Below are 19,434 nucleotides of genomic sequence, written 5' to 3' on the forward strand. Positions count from 1 at the left end.
GGACAAGCTTTTGACCTTACACACAACTCTTCTTCAGGTCTTCTTCAGTCTGGTGTGAATTCAGACTTTGTAAAAATAAATAGTGATTTACTTTAATCTACTTTTGTACTGATAGTTTCTTTGACGAAACTGTGAGTAATTTATTCTACAGTAGATTTTCTTTCATTGGAAGATAAAGGCCCTTTACTGAACAGGGGTATCAGTCAAGTCACTGGAAGCACTACCAGTCAATGGAATAAGGAAAAACATATGGAAAACTAACATTTTTTTCTCTTAATAGTTTCACAGATCATTTATAGAGAGTTTTTGAAGCTGTACTAACTATTCTCACTTTAGGCAATGGGATAAATCAATTTTTTCTTACATATTATATTAGTTATTTTTATGAACAAAAAATATTTTCATTCTCTAGGCCTGGCTGAGGGCTAGTAATACACCTCTCAGGGCTAGTCATTGCCATATATATGTTTCATACTCATGGGCCATCTTCCATCAATTTAATTAAAAAGGGCCAGATCCTGCAACACTTACTCACATAGACAGTCCCATTCGGTTTCATGCAAGGACAGCTTGCACAAGTAAGGTTGCAAAGTATCTTACTGAAGGAGACTGTCCAATATTTAGTTCCTCAAACCAATATACAAGCCAAATTCTCAGATGATGCAAACTGAGGTGGCTCCACTGAAGTCAACACCAGCTGAGATTTTGGCCTCATAAACCTGCATATTCTAGAGGGATACTGAGTCCCCCTTGTTTCACCTTCTGGACCAACCCTGCAGTCCTCCCTGGCCCAAAGGTTCATGGAAATCAATGGGAGTCCTGCCTGAGGAAGGGTTCTGTGGGCTTACGGCTCACTATGTGTGTGGTTCTCGCTTTCAAAACCTGAATAACCCAATCAATTAGCAATAAAGCAGCCCCTGGGTTTCTGACACATAAAGAAAGCTGGGCTCGGGTCTGAGCAGTGTTCAGGCAAGTCCAGTGTGGTCCACTGGTGCGAGCTGCACTCAGCTCAGTGTTTGGTCAATTATTTAATGCTGCAGTGATTAATTAAAATGCCTGTTTAGTACATTCTCTTAGGGTAGTGCAGAGATAGAAGGCAATTTGTTTTTATAATAGTTTCGTGCACACTGAAAGGTCTCCTAAAGAGCTTTACCATGCAATATGTTAAGTGACTATAGTGACTTAGCAGGCATACACAGCAGCCATTATTCAGGAATTGTTCCCCAAAGCCTTGGTAGGAATGCAGGCTTAGGGTCTTCAGCTATGGGCTTGGCTACCCTTGAAACTTCAAAGCGCTGTCGCGGCAGCTCTTTGAAGTGTGAGTGTGGTCGCATCGCCAGTGCTGGGAGAGAGCTCTCCCAGCGCTGCACGTACTCCACATCCTCATGGGGTTTAGCTTGCAGCGCTGGGAGCCGCGCTCACAGCTCTGCGGCATTGTTTACACTGGCGCTTTACAGTGCTGTATCTTGCAGCGCTCAGGGAGGTGTTTTTTTCACACCCCTGAGTGAGAAATTTGCAGCACTGTAAAGCACCAGTGTAGCCAAGGCCTGTGTGAGGGACCTTTAATTGCCACCTAGCTAGACACATCTTGGTTTACCAACTCATCCAAATGACAATGGCAGTGCAGCACCCCTGCAATTGTGTTACACTAGGTATTAAGCCTATGATCTCATGAAGACTTGCAACCATAATTTCAGGGTCAGACACCTCTGGCTCAGAGTCAAGAGGGCCACCCGCTGAGCCATGCAGGCGTATTTTGTACCTCATCATTCTGTTGCTTTCTTTTCATAGGCAACCATTTTTCAGGTGTTCAGGATTCCTATCTCACCTCTTCTACCACACCCCTCTTGTCAAACTCCTTGCTAGGGTTACTGCAGGCATTCAATACTATACCTGTGAAGCTTTTTTCCATTATGTATGTGTTCTGACGTCTATCCATCCCACAAGCACCTGCATAAAAATGATATATAATGGAAAACAAATGAATATTTATGTAAATTGTAGTGCTTTGACTAATGCGTAGCATATATTCTTTCCCCTCTGTTCATTAAGGATCCTATTCGGGGCCATGCTTAGGCATGGGCTTAGCTTTAAACATGTGCTTGAGCCCCATTTTTCCTTCACTGGGACTTACGCACATGCTTAAAGTTAAGCTCCTACTTAAGAGCTTTTCTGAATAGGAGTGCTTTCCTGAATCAGGACACCACTTATCAGCAACAACAAACTACCCTTCAGGAGAACAGAAAAAAAATCTGCTGATAAGCTCACTAGTGAAGCAATTAGTTTAGAGATGTATGAAAAAAAAAAAAGCGCCAACCGAACAAACCAATATAAACACTAGAAATTTCAGATTATGGACCAGTTTATATTGCAAGACAGTTAATTTTAGGGGATGTTTCATCTGTGGATTTGAAAGTTATTTATTCACTAGTTTTGGTTCAGAGATGTTGACTTCACTTTAAAATCTACACGATTTAATAAACTGACAAGACAATTATCCTGAAGTGGTTGCACAGCTGGTTCAGAGTGTAGCAATTTACAGTAGGCTCCCAATTTCAAAGAAACTGACTTATGAAATTCCATAGGAACATGCCACTCAAGTTACTTGCAGGGGAGGGGATCCTATTTCAGTTTACTAGCTGGTGTTGCTTAAAATCACCCCAGGTAACAACCAGGTTTAAGAGAACACCAACTCTAGCGCCTACATTCTTCTTAACTCCATCGTCTGGCATTTCTTACAGTCTAGCAGACCCAATGCAAACTCAGTTACAGAAATAGCACCATATAACTTCTAAAATTCACGATCAAGTAACCAAGCTAAGTTGTGAGAGAAGCCCTGTGAATAAGATGTTAATGGATTCTCCTAATCATTCATCCTGAAGCGTCCTTGGTCTGTGGAGAGAACAAGAATGATCTGTCACCCCACCCCCCACAGCAGCAACCTGCAGTATCCACACGGCTCTTTCTTCATGCCAGAGGTGGTGGCTGCAGCCTTGTTTTTCACCATTGCCCTCAGGCTACCGATAGTCCAAAGTTAAAAACCATCGGCCCTGATTCACAACTGCTTCATCACTGAGCAGAGCCCTGGAAAGGCGGCTGGAGGGGCAGGGCAGAGGTGGCTCTGCACCACCTTCGTGCTCCCTGTATTCTGGGGCTGGCAGAGCCCCTGGCAACAGTAAAGCAACCTTACACTTTGCTTCCCATAGCCTGCTATGAACCACCATCCTGTCCCAGCCTGCCTCCTCGCCCTCCGTCCTCTCCCAGCATATCATCCAGGAGCTGGGAGCAGCAGGACAGGGCTATGTTGGCAGTTCTAAGCCAGTGGGGGAGCCCTCTTACATAGGGGGATTCCTGGGGGTTATTTCTGCCCTCTTGAAGACCCTTTTATTTTGCAAGAGTTGCAGAAAGGGGCTCTAAGTGCAATGGAGAACTGGTTCCTATGCAGCGGAAGTGGAAAGTAACTGTGTAAAAATGGCACCTTTTCACTCAGTGCAGGTCTTCTGGTGTGTACCAGAGTCTCATCTGCTTACATGCATGGAGCTACAAGTGGGCACATGTCCCCTGGGGTTGGTGGTGCTTCAGGAGGCTTCACCTTTGAGGTGGAGTGTGCAACTCCACAGCATCCCCAAATGTGGGGCACTACCTTAAGGGGCGGCGGGGGGGGGACGGGGACGACGGACATTGAGCCCTTAATAGTATCCAGAATAACTGTAGAAAGAGTCAACATTCAGAGCATCAGCACAAGGAGCAGAGCTACTTGGCCAGCGTAGTTGCAGATGTGGGGATGGAGAATGAATGGGGGACAATGTATTGTGCAGGGTTGGGCAAGGAGAAGGAGCCCGATTACAATCAAATAGCAATTGGGATGGAGATAAGAAGTTCAGCCTGTATGGAACAGAGATAATGGCAGACACCGCACTTGAGGGTTAGTGAGGTAGAGTGGGTTATCCCAGTACAAAGGGAGCAGCAGCAGGGATGAAGGGGGGTCCCAGCCTACAATGAGCAATGGGTGGGGACCATGGGAAGGGACACTGCTTATATAATACAATAGTATCACATGAAGAGTCCCTGACCTACAAAAGTAGTAACAGGGCAGATAGGAACAACCTTGCTTGATGGCTCAAAATCCTCAGAACATGACCTAGTCCCTGCAAATGGCTTGAAAATATTGATTAAAGTCATCATATTTAGAGGAAAAACAAGCATAGAAGAAAATTGGAGCAATGCTGCAGGGTGATATCCCGGTAGATGTTAGGGATTAATGAGCAGATCATGAGGTCTGTAGAGAGGAATGGCATGATTTAGTGACCTATTAGGTCAAGATTTACCCTGAGAAACAGTGTCATGTTCACTGAAACATAAGTCAGTCTATGTACAATATCATAGAATGTCAGGGTTGGAAGGGACCTCAGGAGATCATCTAGTCCAACCCCCTGATCAAACCAGGACCAGTCCCCCAGACAGATTTTTGCCTCACATTCCTAAATGGCCCCCTCAAGGATTGAACTCACAACCCTGGGTTTAGCAGGCCAACGCTCAAACCACTGAGCTACCCCTCCCCCATAGCTATGCTGGCTGCCCTCATGAGATGTATCCAGACATCTCTCCATTACACCTGTGAAGATCTAAAGCAACATCCTGATGAAGAGTTCTGAATATATGATCGGTGACTGTTGTCTAGATCCACTAAATGCTCCTACAATTTGGTAGTTCAGAAACTAAGGATATAGATGATTAGCTAAGAACATAAGAACAGCCATACTGAGTCAGACCAATGGTCCACCTAGTCCAGTACCCTGTCTTCCAGCAGTGGCCAGTGCCAGAGGCTTCAGATGGATCGAAAAGGGCAATTTATCGAGTGATCCGTCTCTTGTCATCCACTCCCAGCTTCTGGCAATTAGAGGTTTAGGGATACCCAGAGCATGAACTTGCATCCCTGACCATTTTAGCTAACAGCCATAGATGGAATTATTCTCCATGAATTTATCTAATTCTTTTTTGAACCCTGGTATGCGTTTGGCCTTCACAACATCCCCTGGCAGTGAGTTCCACAGGCTGACTGTGCTTGTGTGAAGTTCTTATGTTTGTTTTAATCCTGCCTCCTATTAATTTCATTAGATGATCTCTGGTTCGTGTATTATGTGAAGGAGTAAATAACACTTCCTTATTTACTTTCTCCACACCATTCATGATTTAATAGACCTCCATCATATCCCCCCTTAGTTGTCTTTTTTTCAAGCTGAACAGTCCCAGTCTTTTTGATCTCTCCTTGTATGGAAGCTATTCCATATACCCAATAATTTTTGTTGCCCTTCTCTGTACTTGTCCAATTCTCATATACATTTTTTTTGAGATGGGGAGACCAGAACTGCACACACAGTATTCAAGGTGTGGATATACTATGGACTTACAAAGTGGCATTATGATATTTTCTGTCTTCTTATCTCTCGCTTTCCGAATGATTCCCAACATTCTGTTTGCTTTTTTGCCTGCCACTGCACAATGAGCAGATGTTTTCAGAGAACTACCCACAATGACTCCAAGATCTTTTTTGAGTAGTAACAGCTAATTTAGACCCCACCATTTTGTATGCATAGTTGGGATTATGTTTTCCAATGTTCATTACTTTACATTTATCAACACAGAATTTCATCTGCCAATTTTTTGTCCAGTCACCCGGTTTTGTGAAATCCCTCAGTAATTCTTCATGAGGGCCAGATTCTTGATCTCAATTCCATTGGCGTAATTTCAGTGGAGCTTGTACCATTGACATTGGCGATACACGTACTCCTGATCCACTCAAACTGAGAGCTGAATTTGGCCTTTAGGGTGTGAATTGCTTGGAGCAGGGACCTCAGCTTTTATTTGTCTGTCAACTACCATGCACACTTATGGTAGAATAGGAATAATAATGAGATCTGCCTTTTCCAATTACTTTCCAGGTAGGTCAATATTTTGCCACATAACCTTGAAAATATCCTTTATATTTAAGATTTGTCTATTTCTCATTAGAAGGAGAAAAGAGGCTAAACCAAAGCTCATGATCCAGATGCCCTGATCGTCCCAAATGTTCCCATCCAAATCCAGCTTGGACTTGTCTCTACCAGTCACCTCACCTGTTGGTTTTAACCACTTGTTAGACCAAGCTTTTCTGAATGCACAGGACTCAGTCTTGCAAACTCTTACCCAAGGACATAGTCCTTACCCAGATGAGTGGATCATACCTGCACAAGTTCCACTGAACTCCATGGGGCTACTCATGTAAGGACTACTTGCTTGAATGAGTCTGCAGAACTGTGCCTGTAAAGCCCAGTTTGTAAACAGAAAGAACTTTCTGGAGATTCTCCTTGATTACCGAGATTTCTGAGTGTGTGCGTATTTCTGTGCCGTTGGGCAGTTAAAATGGAAAGGCCAAAAATTAGCAGGCTTGGTTAGCATAATGCAGAGGAGCTAAAGGTCAGAATACAGCATACAGTATGGGCATGAGGAAAGCTGATGTCTGCCAAGTGAAGCACTAACCCTAGGACTGCAAAAGTTTAAGTTAGGTCTCTTTTCCTAATGCAATGGCAATCATTTCCTTATCCTCCAGTGGAATCAAACATGTGATCTTTCAAAGAACCCCGCGGTGTAATTTTCATGACTTTTCCCCTCTTTTCTATTGCCTAATAAGCTAAACACGAAACCAAAACAGGCTGGAGAAGTGGAACAAACAGCACATGGAGCTCAGAACAGAACATATCATATGTTCACTGAACGTTGCGTAAAAGTGACAGAAAACTATGAAGACTAACGTTTTAAAGACATACTGGTATGTGTCCTGTGGTAAGGCAGCTGCCAAAGACAATATAATTCCTAGTTTTATTATTGAACAGGATACCAGACAGACCAAAATAATGTCAAATCACCTTCCACTGAGCCAGAGAGCACTGGTTGACTGATCCCCATATATATGCATACATATACATACATGTATTCCATATATGTATGTTCTGTACATATTGTATATTTCAGAAATGTTTCTTTTGTTGTAGAAACACTGTTGTAGATTTGAAAGAGATGAACGGAAAATTAACAGGAGTAACATCAATACAATTCAACCTAATTTCCAAAACTGCATAAGCAAGTTAACACACACACACACTTTGTCTCTGCTACATCATGCTTTCATAACCCTCTTTTGATACTGGTGTTTACAACACTCCTCAAAATTCTCCTGCAGGGCCTCAGAGCTGCTGAGTGATGTGTGCTCTATTATTTTGTTAACTAGAATGTGAAAATACATAAACATTCCAGTTCTGGAGATCCTGAATTTAGGGAAATTTTGGGTCTGGGTCTAAATCCACAGTTCTGTTTCAGACTACACCAAAATCCTGGAATGAAGCATTCTCCCACACACCCTGACCTTTGAGAAAATTTTGAACCAAACAGGGTGGATCTCAAACAATTGAAGCATATCTGTATTTGTAATGGCTGTTTAGTTGTTGCAAACATACCCCAAACCAGGTGCTCAGACACTGCATTTGGGGACAGTATTATAAAAAGCCCCATGGCAGACAGAATCAGCCATTCTTGTTTACAACATGTTGCTTCTAAGACTTGATTTAATTAGCAAAATAATGTGGTTTTTTTGTAAACTTACTGAGTGGTTTGAGACTTTGGACCTATTTAGCATGGGCTCCAGAGGCTAAAATCTGTATACTTACTGGTATTTTTCCTCCATGCACACATGTACTAGCTTGTTATTTTAGGACAGTGGTTCTCAAACTGGGGCTGCCGCTTGTGTAGGGAAAGCCCCTGGCAGGCCGGGCCAGTTTGTTTACCTGCCAGGTCCACAAGTTTGGTCAATTGCAGCTCCCACTGGCCGCGGTTCGCTGCTCCAGGCCAATGGGGGGCTGCGGGAAGCGGCAGCCAGCAAATTCCTTGTCCTGGGCTGCTTTCTGCAGCCCCCATTGGCCTTAAGCAGCGAATCACAGCCAGTGGGAGCCGCGATCGGCCGAACCTGAGGACCCAGCAGGTAAACAAACCGCCCCAGTCTGCCAGGTGCTTTCCCTACACAAGTGGCAGCCCCAGTTTGAGAACCACTGTTTTTCGATGTCACCCACACCTGAATAACATGACCCAGAATATTCTAAAGCCAGACAAACAGGCAATACATTCAATATTCCTGTAATGGGAGGCAGGGAAGAGAAAAAACAAAGACAAGCCACTCCCTGAAGCTGACAGGACTAGGTTTCATGCAGGTAATGCAGCCAAGTAATATACCCCGAATCAATGTCTGTAGCTCAAACTAAGATGAAGACAAACTTAATTTGTGCAGAATTCGTATGCCTTCCCCTCAATCTCTATATACGATAGGCAAACACATATCAGGATAGCACAGCAGCTCTATGAATTACCATGCAGATACATGCATCCGACAAGGTGGGTATTCACCCACGAAAGCTCATGCTCCAATATGTCTGTTAGTCTATAAGGTGCCAAAGGACTCTTTGCTGCTCATGCAGATGAGCACATCAGTGGCTGGTAATGCACAACACTTTGCATTGAAATCCTACAGGTTTGTGATTTTCCTGAAGCAGGAATTGAAAATGACACTTGGTTTATGGGTATAGGCATTGCTATCCTCAGTGCCAATAAAGCACAGTCTAACCAAGGGAATAGTGACAGGTGCAAGGCCCAATGGTATTTCACATTCATTCCTCTGCCTGGAGTGTTGTGAGATCTCACAAAATTCTGCTTACCATTAGCCCTTCTGCATACTTTATTTCCAGCAAGATTTCAGCAGCCAATACTTTACATCTTACCAGAAGTAAGAGGCAAATGCTTTCACCATTGACAAGCTACATTTCAGGTGTTCAGATGGCACAGCTTTTCAGCAGCATCTAAAATATGGCATTTTACCTACTTGGATATACCAGCTGCTCAAAGCATGTCAGAACTCACGCTGGGGAATGGAAAGGAACATTAGGCCTGATGCACTGTTACAGCTGGGTTGCTTTCTACCACACTGGTGGTGCCAAGCAGATCTAAAACTGGCCACTGGAGGATTAACTGAGATGTAGTCGCTCCTACCTCACCCCTCCTTTCCAGCTACAGGCTTCAAAGGGAATTTTACTGAGTAAGGTTTGCAGCGGTCTCAATTTATTTAATAATTTATATCAGTTAAGCAGGAAAGAGGGACAGAAATTGAAACTTGAATGAGTTTCACTGTTCTAAGTGAGTTCCGAAAAGACCTCTCATGCATGGAATAGATCAGTGTGCTTCAACAGACCAAACCAGAAAGCCAGACTGTCCACTCCGTTTCCACAAGGTGTGGTTTGTGGTAAAGAAAACTACTGTCAAGTCTAGATCTTTCACCACTAGTAATTCTTTTAGTGAAATAAAGACAATGCCAATATTATTTTATTGTTAGTGCCTTTAAGGATGACTGAACTGGCCTTGGCATTGCTCTAAATTCTACTTAAACAATTAAATTGTTTAAAATTACTGACCTAGTTCATTCAGATAGCTGTACGGCCTCCGGTCTGCAGTTTCTCTGTCAAGGACTTTGTTACTGAGCTGTTCAAAAAGTATGACAATGAGTTAACACTGAAACAAACAACCGCACCACTCAAGACCTTGACCCAACTATACCATAAACCAAAATGGTAGGTGAACATTACTTCTGCCTCACCAACTCAGTTCTTTATATATATCATTTGAAAGTTTTTAGCTACCATACAGGAAAAATCACAAAGGAAGGACACTTCACTAAGCAATGTACACAAGCATGCTGGAAAAATGCATGACTTCCTAGGGCAACCATTAATTATAAATCAAATGTTTGTGCAAATGGAGAGACATACTGGCAGCTTCAAAGCAAACGATGAAGATGAATATAGCAAAAAACCTACATAAGCATGCAGGCATGAGCTGTTTGGAATAAGGGGGATTTAATTATGCATCGATATATTTAGTTAACAGATATAAAAGATACAAGACTTCTCACAATTCAAGGAAAATAACATCAAAAAGAATAAGGCATGAAGCCACAGGCAGATCTGCCAACACAATCAGAAGAGAGTCCAGGGCTTCCATCCATACACCACTGCTGGAAAGTTTTATCTTAGAGACTGGCATCTGGGTCATGCCATGTACCAAGGCTGCACTAGCAGCTGGCTTCTGTGCTAGAGCAGATGAAGTCTAAAACGAAAACAGCCCATGTTGCCAGCAACAGAAAACAGCAGTGTCCGGTGAAGGCTGCTATTGTATTAAGCACGTTACCATATGCTCTTGAGTTTGCTGCCATTTCCAGACTGTATGTCAAGATAAGCTTAAACTGAACCAGACTAGCATTTAGCCACAAGCCTGGTCTAGGGGGCACTGCAGAGACAACATAGCCCAGAAGCAGCACTGGAGAAATTGGTATCTATCTGAGGCATGACCTCCCTAGTACTGTTCTAAGGTGGGCACTTTGCACCAACCATTGAGCTGATGCACAATGCTCCCCCTGTATGTTGACCTATGCAGAAGGATGACGACTCCATTCCCACACTGGAAGGAGCAGAAGGAAAGAGTCCTTATGCACTCTGGTGGTTGTGCAGGGCTCATTCACATTCTGGGTCTCTGTACGCAGAGACGTTAGCACTATTGAATTTATGGACCTTACATTTAGAGCCAAGGTGCCTATGGATAAACAGGAAGGGCCTGTGATTTGCTGTTGGGAATTTTCCAATGAAATATTTTGTCAGAAAATGATGATACATTGAAAACAAAACTATCTGTAGGAAAAAGGCCATTTTGACATATCTCCTGATTCAAAACATTTCTGGAAAAAAAAAAAGTTTTGAAATCTGTTAGTCATTCCATTTCAACATTTTTAAATGAAAATTTTTGGGGGTTTCAAAATTTCAATTAATTTATACAAAAAAAAAGCAAAGGTCAAACTCAAAACAATACCTTTCAAATAACATGATTTGAAATTTCTCTTGGATTATTGCTTGCAAACATTTTCAAGATTTTGGTAGATCTGGGGCCAGGAATTTTTTTAAAAATCTTGAAGACTCTCCTGGGATGGGAAAACTGTTTCCTGCCCAGCTCTACCAGTTATCTAGTCACTGTGGGCACCATTTTACAAAACACGTTTCCCATGCTCCAGTGTTTGACTTTAGCCCCGTGTTTCTGGCATTCCCTATAGCTAGAATGGAAATGACATGGTAAATTTCCAACTGCACGCAGTGAATCTGATATATGAGCGTCCATTTTAATTTCACACTCAGAACAAAAGCTACCTCAGAATAAATTCTTCTATACAATATCTATCGATGTGTACTGAACCATATGTAGTGTGCTTAAGGCTAACAGGTTACTCAAGAAATGCATATAAAGTGGTCCTTTAATTGTACAATCTGAAATTCGCTGTTCCTAGCGTAGAACAAAACTTCACATGGTACTGGGTGAATGCTCCTACTGCTGTAGTGAGACTGGAACTGTCCAAAACTCATTCACGCTGAGTGTGATCTTGTGTGTTCGTAGCACCAGAATTTCACTTTGTTCTGGGTTTGAATGGATCCAAACCTCCGTGTGAATTCCAGCTGAAACCGCCAAGTTTCACCTGGCCTCAGTGCAAAGATGTCTAAAGTCACAGTTCTAATGTGTAAGTATGAACTGGATTTGCCTGAAGGGCTCAGGGAACTTTCCTAAATCGTGGCTGAGTTTGGAGTTAGTAACAGGACATGGAATTGGACAAGATCCTTAGGGCTTGTCACTAGCATTGCAAGCAACTCTGTACTGATGCTCCCTTTTAGGGACTGCAAGGGATGCATTTGTATTTTTACTGGTGAGACTTAGTTTTGTGCAATTAAATCTGTATGGATATGGTAGGGCTGTGAGTAGGTTGAAAAAAAGACAGGTACATGGGAATCACAAACCCTGGAGCCATTTGAAGCGAGTGCAGCTCGTGGTAGAGGACAAGGCTGATACGCACGGCTCCAGCAGGAGCTCCAGGAAGCCATGTGCCCGCAGCATGCACCATGCTCCCCAGAGCTCAGGGGAGGCCTGTCCACTCTGCCACCTGCGGGGCAGCTTGGCTAGCTGATGTAGAGGGGAACAGGGCAACTGGCTCATCCCATTTAGGTGCCTAGCCCTATAGGGTCTTTGTGCTTGGGTGGGTCCAAGTCCTGCAGCCAACGCACAGGGACACAAGCTGGGGGGACTCCTTACGCCATCTCCTTTTCCTCCTGCACTAGGGCAGGGTTGGACACTCTTGTTCTTAGGTTTTCCTGGAGTTTAGTTTAAGTGAAGACTTGTAATAACCATGGGCCAAATCATGCAGTTCTTACTCCCCCACACTCACTTCTAATTGTTTGCAGGAGACCCACGTGCTTTATACAGAGTATCAACATGCATTAGTACACACACAGGGAACCCATAGAATCACAGAAGTGCAGGACTGGAAGGGACCTCGAGAGGTCATCTAGTCCAGTCCCCTGCACTCAGTGCAGGACTAAGTAATAACTAGACCATCCCTGACAGGTGTTTGTCTAATCCGTTCTTAAAAACCTTCAGCAACGGAGATTCCACAGCCTCCCTAGGCAATCTGTTCCAGTGCTAAACTACCCAGACAGTTAGGAAGTTCTTCCTAATGTCCAACTTCAATCTCCCTTGCTGCAATTTAAGCCCATTGCTTCTTGTTCTATCTTCAGAGGTTAAGGAGAACAATTTTTCATCCTCCTCCTTGTAACAACCTTTTATGTACTTGAAAATTGTTAGCATGTCCCTCCTCAGTCTTTTCTTCTCTAGACTAAACAAACCCCATTTTTTTTTAATCTTTCCTCATAGGTCATGTTTTCTAGACTTTTAATAATTTTTGTTGCTCTTCTCTGGACTTTCTCCAATTTATCCAGATCTTTCCTGACAGGTGGTACCGAGAACTGGACATAATACTCTAGTTCAGGCCTTATCAATACGGAGTAGATTGGAAGAATTATTTCTTGTATCTTGCTTACAACACTCCTGCTAATACATCCCATAATAATGTTTGCTTCTTTTGCAATAATGTTACACTGTTGACTCATATTTAGCACATGATCCACTATAACCCCCGATTCCTTTCCACAGTACTCCTTTCTAGGCAATCATTTCTCATTCTGTGTGTGTGCACTCAACGTATACAATACAAGAGACGATATCTACATGTACACACGTAAACCTGTATATAGTACTGTGGTTCTCTAATTGCCTTCTGAAACAGTTTAGCTGAAAATAAACATGAAGACATGTTACACTGAGTCCCCGTATCTGGAGTTATAAAGTGTGGTATTGTGTACACAAATGGATACCTGGGCCAACAAATGCTGGTTTGCACATGAGAATAAGGGTTCAGGCCATAACAGGTGTAATTACACCCATTAAACACACACACAATTTGGACTAATGCTAGAACACTAGATTTGAAGAAATAGAATATCCAAGTCGATTTTTTCCCTAATCTCTGTGAAAAATATGCTTTAGTTCTACCATGACTATTAATCCAGGGTAGTCCGATGACCTGTGCTAGGCACAAGGTCAGACTAGAGGATCACAGTGATCTCTTCCGGCCTTAAAGCCTAAGACTCTATTAATCTAACATTAGATAGAACAGACAGAGCAACAGTAGCAATGTCTGTTGCTTTATTCTATTCCTTCAAATTTTCTGTCTACAAATGTCTTCCTCAGCCAGCAAAGCTAAAATATGTTATCAGCCCATTAGTCATCTCTCTGCCAGCCTTTCAGCCTCTCCTCATTCCATCAGCCCCAAAAGATAGACAGAAGCAGAGACAAAGATGACAACCTTCTGGTTGTGTGCGATATTTCTAATCACAGTCATTCCACCTGAGAACAGTGGCTGGTGATTGGGCATGCTCACACCCGGGCTGGCTCCTCTGTGTACCTGGACTGCACTAACACACACAAGATAGGAGTCATTCAGCATTTCCTTTCTCTCTCTAAACCAAGGAAAGCATTGACGGAGATGATCATATGCCATGTGCAGAGATGGTACAGTCATAACAAACACAGACAAGTAGCAATCAATCACTAAAAAGCAGATAGCTTTGCAACTAGGTGTGGAAGGATTTGATATTTACCAATACAAATCTGTTTCACTGCACATATGAACCGATGAAAAAATATTCCCACAGATAATAATTGATATGTAGACAGGCAAAGTACGAAAACTGCTGCTAGAGGACTTCTTAGAGTTTGATTTAAAGATATTTCCCTTGTTTATTTTGACATGTGATGTTGATAGTTTGTGATTTTTCAGCGTTGTTGAGTCATGTTGGTCCCAGAATATAAGCGAGACAAGATGAGTGAGGTAGAATCTTTTATTAGACCAACTTCGGTGGGTGAGAGAGACAAGGTTTTGAGCTACACAGAGATCTTCTTCAAGTCTCAGGAGGAGGGAGGGGTAACGTTTCCAGGCACAAGCAAGAGATCCCCAGCTGCTTAGCCTGGATTAGCCCTAAAGGGCATACAGAGCTTGCTAATTACAGAAGCTTCTATTACCTTTTGAAACTTAAAATTGTAACTCATTTGTGTATCTGTATTTATCTGCTTTAACTTTGTAAACAACTCTCCTGTTTAAGGAATCTTTATATAGCTTATTATAGGATTGGCTACAAGTGTTGTCTTTGCCGAGAGATCTAAGGTGCAATTGAACTGAGGCAAGTGACTGGTGCTTTGGGAATGGGAGTAACCTGAATATTGCTGTGATTCTTGGTGTAAAGGACCATCTATCACAAAGGCAGGCTCAGCTGGGTGGCAAGATAGACTGGAGTATCCAAGGGGGCTGTCTGTGACTCCACGTTAAGGCTGTTATAGGGCCTGAGTAGTTTCCGCTAAAATTGCTTGGTGAAATCTAAGTATAGAACTAACAACCAGTTTGACATTTGTCCTCTGGTATTTAACAATCCGCCCTGAGGTTAGTTGTCTGACATCTTCCTCCCCGCTAACTTTACACAACTGTGAAAATTTAAAATCAATAAAAATTAAAAAATGCCTTTAAAAATAAGCCTCAATATTACCCACTGAAATTATTAAAAAAAAAAAATCAATCAAATTCTGCCAAGCCTATTTAGAACACAGTAACACAGAAAAGAACCACACAATTTGGGCCACATCCTTATATGGTGTAAGCTGGCACAGCTTCAATGGCTTCAATGTCTGTTTGTACCAGCTGAGCCTGTGGTCCCCTTTTTTTGGTTTGAGGCTTTGCAGTAGCAATGCCGAGTAATGAATGGTGATTTCTATCCAGCTGCACCATTTGGGTCACAGAGTTTCATTAAAAGCTTTGTTTTCCCAGGGTTTTTAAATAGGTCTGGCACAATTAGATTTAAAAAGAAATTCTATGGGTAGTATTGATATTCATTTTTAAACTTTTAAAATTATTATTCATTTAAATTTTCACAATTGTGGGAAATTGAGGGGAGGTTCAGAAAATAACTGTTTAATGACAATAGACATTGAGATTCAAAAGATAAAAGCTTTAACCCTGTTAAAATACAATTTGTCAAAATCACATGTCAAAATATGTAAAGTAAATATTCTTAAATCAAACCCTAAGTTCTCAAGTTGTATTTTTCTAACTTTGCCTATCGGTAAATTTCGATTATTGTCAATGGAAGTATTGGGGGAGGGGGGCTGGCTTACTGGCATTCACTGATAAAAATCTAATCCTTCCAAGCCCATTTAAATTCAGCCCACTGAACGAAAACTGGACAGGAAGAGCTTTGGACCAGAACTGATTTTTTTTTTTAAATTGAATAGTTTTGGGCCATTTCTGAGTTTTTACAATGCAGTAATTATGTGAAGTCTAATTACAACTGTCTTTTTGTGCTACGTTAAGTTGTTATTTTCTGCAAAGATGGAATATTCTTTTCATCTTCCGTGGAGGGCAACTGTTTTTGGAATTTTTTTCCCCTTAAAGTAAATTTTCCCAATGAAAAAAATCCTAGCATATAAACTTTTATAAGGCTGAAATCTAGTTCTTAACTGGGCAAAACTTCCATTGAGATCAGTGAGAGTCTAGCCCAAGTATAAATGTCACTAGGACTATCTGAGCAACCATTTGCAATCTGACAAGGATGGAATTTTTGAAGAAACTTAACGTTAGCTAAGTAGCCAACATCCTGACCTCTCTCCCATTCAATGAAACTGACTTTCTGCTGCTGCAGCAGCCTGCAAGCTACGTCAAGTAGGGGGGAACAGGGACATAGGACAGGGACTGGGGGAGGAGAGAAAACAGGCGAGAGGGTGGAAAATGGAGAAAATGCAGGGGGATGAGACAGGACACAGGTAAAGAGATAAGACTGGGGAATGGAAAGGATAACAAGGAAGCAGGAGAGGGAGTGAAAAAGAAGAGACTGGTAGTGGGAGGGAGAGACAGCACTAGAGAGAGAGTTCCCAGCCTGGACCAAGGTTTGTCCTCTTCTCTTACCCCTCCACCCAGGTTGTCCCCTGCCCTCTAATAAGGAAATCTTAGCAGGACAGCTACAGCTCCATGCCCCAAAGGCCTGCTGCCCCTTATCGAATGCAGGGATGATTAGAAATTCAACTTTCTCTGGTCCAGGCACACTAAACACCTCAGGGAATTCCTGTCATTTACTTCTTGTGCTTTTTTGTGCTCTGTCCCTGGGACTGTTGTGACCCCAGCCCGCACTGTAAATAGATATGTACTCCGAGTACAAAGTGTGCCTATTTCACTGCAGAGAGCGAGGATGGCAAGAAAATGGCATGAGGATGATTCGGAAATGAAAATCGTTAAGGTGGCTGTTAAGGGATTTATATGCTCTTTCGTCTTACTTGTCTAGAAAATTGCATAGAAAAGCAGCTTATTCGATTCCAGCCTAGCTAATACAACGCTGTAGCACCTTCTCATGAATAAGTAAGACAGTGGGGAACCTAAAAGAAAAACCAGGCCATATATTTTGACAAGTACTCTAAGAAAAATATAAAATCCATTGTTTTTCCATTTAAAACACTGTGACAACCTTTTAACTGAATGATTGACAGAGGGCAGTAAAGGAAAGGAAATGGCTTCCAGTCTGGTCTAAAATGTTCTCTGGGTTTTATTTCCTTCCAGCAGCTGAATATTTTAAGAGGCGAGGTGACAAACTAGCACTGCAGGCTGGGAAACCAAGCTAGGTACTTGCTTTGACCTTTTCAGAATTCATTGCAATTATTTCAGAAGGATTAGCTGGGAAGGCTCACGCTTATGGAGATGAACCTCAATTTTGACAACTATTAGCATTTGCACTTTCAATCTGGGGTGCAAAAGCATATAATGTGGAGGGGGGCATCTACATGTAAAAATAATGCATTATTAACAAAAATCAATCAATCAATCTATTGAAAAGGTAGTTTCATTATTTACATATCTGCCTTAACTTTTCTCAATGAAATCTGTGGAGCCAAACTTTCTATTATGTTGGAATGAGATTTTCTTTTAGTATTCAGGAGGGAGGATGCGTGCAAGCATTTTGCATATCCTTTACAGTAGTATAACTCTTCTTTTCTTAATATTGCCTTGGTGGCTTTCTGGTTAGAAGAGCTACATTTGATCAGAATGACATGGACCTCAGCGTTTTTGAGCAGACATCTCCAGTTAAATCAATTATGACATTTTCCTAAAATAATTGCTTGCTTGGTGTGGCCCCACAGGAAGAGGTCTCACCAACGAACAGCATCTAAATGTCATGCCAAGGTGTCACATTCTGAACCTTTAATCACAGTGAGTAGTACCTTAGACTGTGAATAAGTCCAGCTAAAGTCCAAAGACTGTGTTGAGTAAGATACTGCACAATGTAAGGGTATTCTACTCAACCTGAAAGAACCCCTATTGAGCAGCAGTGGGTATCGGCAGATCTGCTGGCGCTGCCTTAGAATAGCATAACGTTCACCAAGGGGCTAGATAATATCTTGCAACTTTCCTTTACATCTGGGTATTCTGCACAGGGATCAATCAGTTAAACAACTAACAGTGAAGTTATATGGCTTACTGAATTTATGGCTCATTCATTTACTTTTGTTTTATTAAGAAGTGGAGATTTAAATTTAAATAAATGCCAGCACAGCTATTTGTTATTTTTTCCATGAAGTAAACTCAGATTGCTAAAATGTTGAGGTCTATTGTCCCCTTGTTGCAGATGCTGAAGCTCCAATTACCATGCACAGAGATCATGCAGATACACATATGGGACAGCAGACCTTTTCTGTGTCACTTGGGCTGAAGCATTAGGATTCTTCATTATTAGAATGTTAAAATCAGGCTGAGAGAAAGCAGCAGTCAAAAGGCATTACGTTGGTATATTTCCTTGAACTGATAAGAACATTGCTACATTGGGGTGTGATAATATCTACCTTACTGGAGCTGTTTCCGTCCAGATTATTGGTAAAGAAGCGTGAAGTCACACCACATGACAGAGTGTGGTAGCTTGGATTGGAAAAACAATGTACGCTCCCGCTACCTTGAGATACATCTGGGAAGAAAACAAGTCATCACAAAATACTTTGGAAGCCATACAGATAATTTGGAAGTCGCAAATGGGTAATACACTTTAGGGAAGATCAGGTCCCAGAAACTGATAAGCACACACTAGTAGATACATCATAAATTTCCAGATCAGTTAAATTATCTTGTATTGACCTAAGAATGGTGTGAAGTTCTTTACTATTAACATACAACTGATTACAAACAGCCACAAAAGCAAAATATTTTTGAAGATCATCAATAAAAAATAAAACTATTTTCTGGTAGACAAAGTGCATTATATTTTAAAGATGAAATGCAAAACTTGGAGAATGGCAAGTCTATCACACACTTTCTTCTATAGATTAAACTATCTAACCATTAAAGAAAATAATATTTATGAAATATTTAATTACAACCTTTCACTATGAGTGTATAATATTAGAAAGAAAGGTCCTGTAAATGTCTGTACCAAGGGTTAAATATATTTTCTACAGCTGTCTTTGATCAAAGGCTTAAAGGAAGGAGTACTATACCACTGAAATGCAAACATCAGTAACTGTATTGGTGAGTTAAAGCCACATTTCTGTATTTCTTTTGTTAATTAAGAACATATTTATTCATTGTACAAAATATTTTACAAAGAGTAGCGTGGTATCTATATTGGCAGTTCTCCTGTAAACACCAATCCAGATTTTTTTTTTCAGTTTAACAATAAATTGTTGAAATGTGTCTTTGAATAGCTAGCAAAGGAAAGGAGGATAGGTTAGAAAGGTTAAAAAAGAAACAGCACAACAGGCAAAACCCTGTAAAAAGCAAATGGATTAGTTTTATCCAACACATGTGCGTATTCGTGTGAACATGTACTTTGCTCTGCTGACATCTTGTGGAGATCTAGTTTGCAAAGGATTCAGCCGTAGGGCTTCATCTGTACTGTGCACACAACA

The 19,434-nt window shown here is 41.6% G+C and overlaps 1 protein-coding gene across 4 annotated transcripts in view; it reads right to left on the reverse strand.

The window, feature by feature from the left end:
* MEGF11 (multiple EGF like domains 11) overlaps window positions 1-19,434 on the reverse strand; it is a 394,137-nt gene that overhangs the window by 16,398 nt on the left and 358,305 nt on the right. For 2 of the 4 annotated variants that reach the window (XM_032766028.2, XM_075069730.1), the window contains exon 22: window positions 1,894-1,950. The exons of 1 other annotated variant lie outside the window; for it this stretch is intronic. In XM_032766028.2, the coding sequence (XP_032621919.1) occupies window positions 1,894-1,950 (57 nt within the window). Of the gene's footprint in view, window positions 1-1,893; window positions 1,951-9,491; window positions 9,559-18,378; window positions 18,498-19,434 lie in introns of all 4 variants that reach the window. One more of the 4 variants, XM_032766027.2, reaches the window with a different exon arrangement.

Source organism: Chelonoidis abingdonii, chromosome 9 (genome assembly GCF_003597395.2).
Source record: "Chelonoidis abingdonii isolate Lonesome George chromosome 9, CheloAbing_2.0, whole genome shotgun sequence".
NCBI lineage: Eukaryota > Metazoa > Chordata > Testudines > Testudinidae > Chelonoidis > Chelonoidis abingdonii.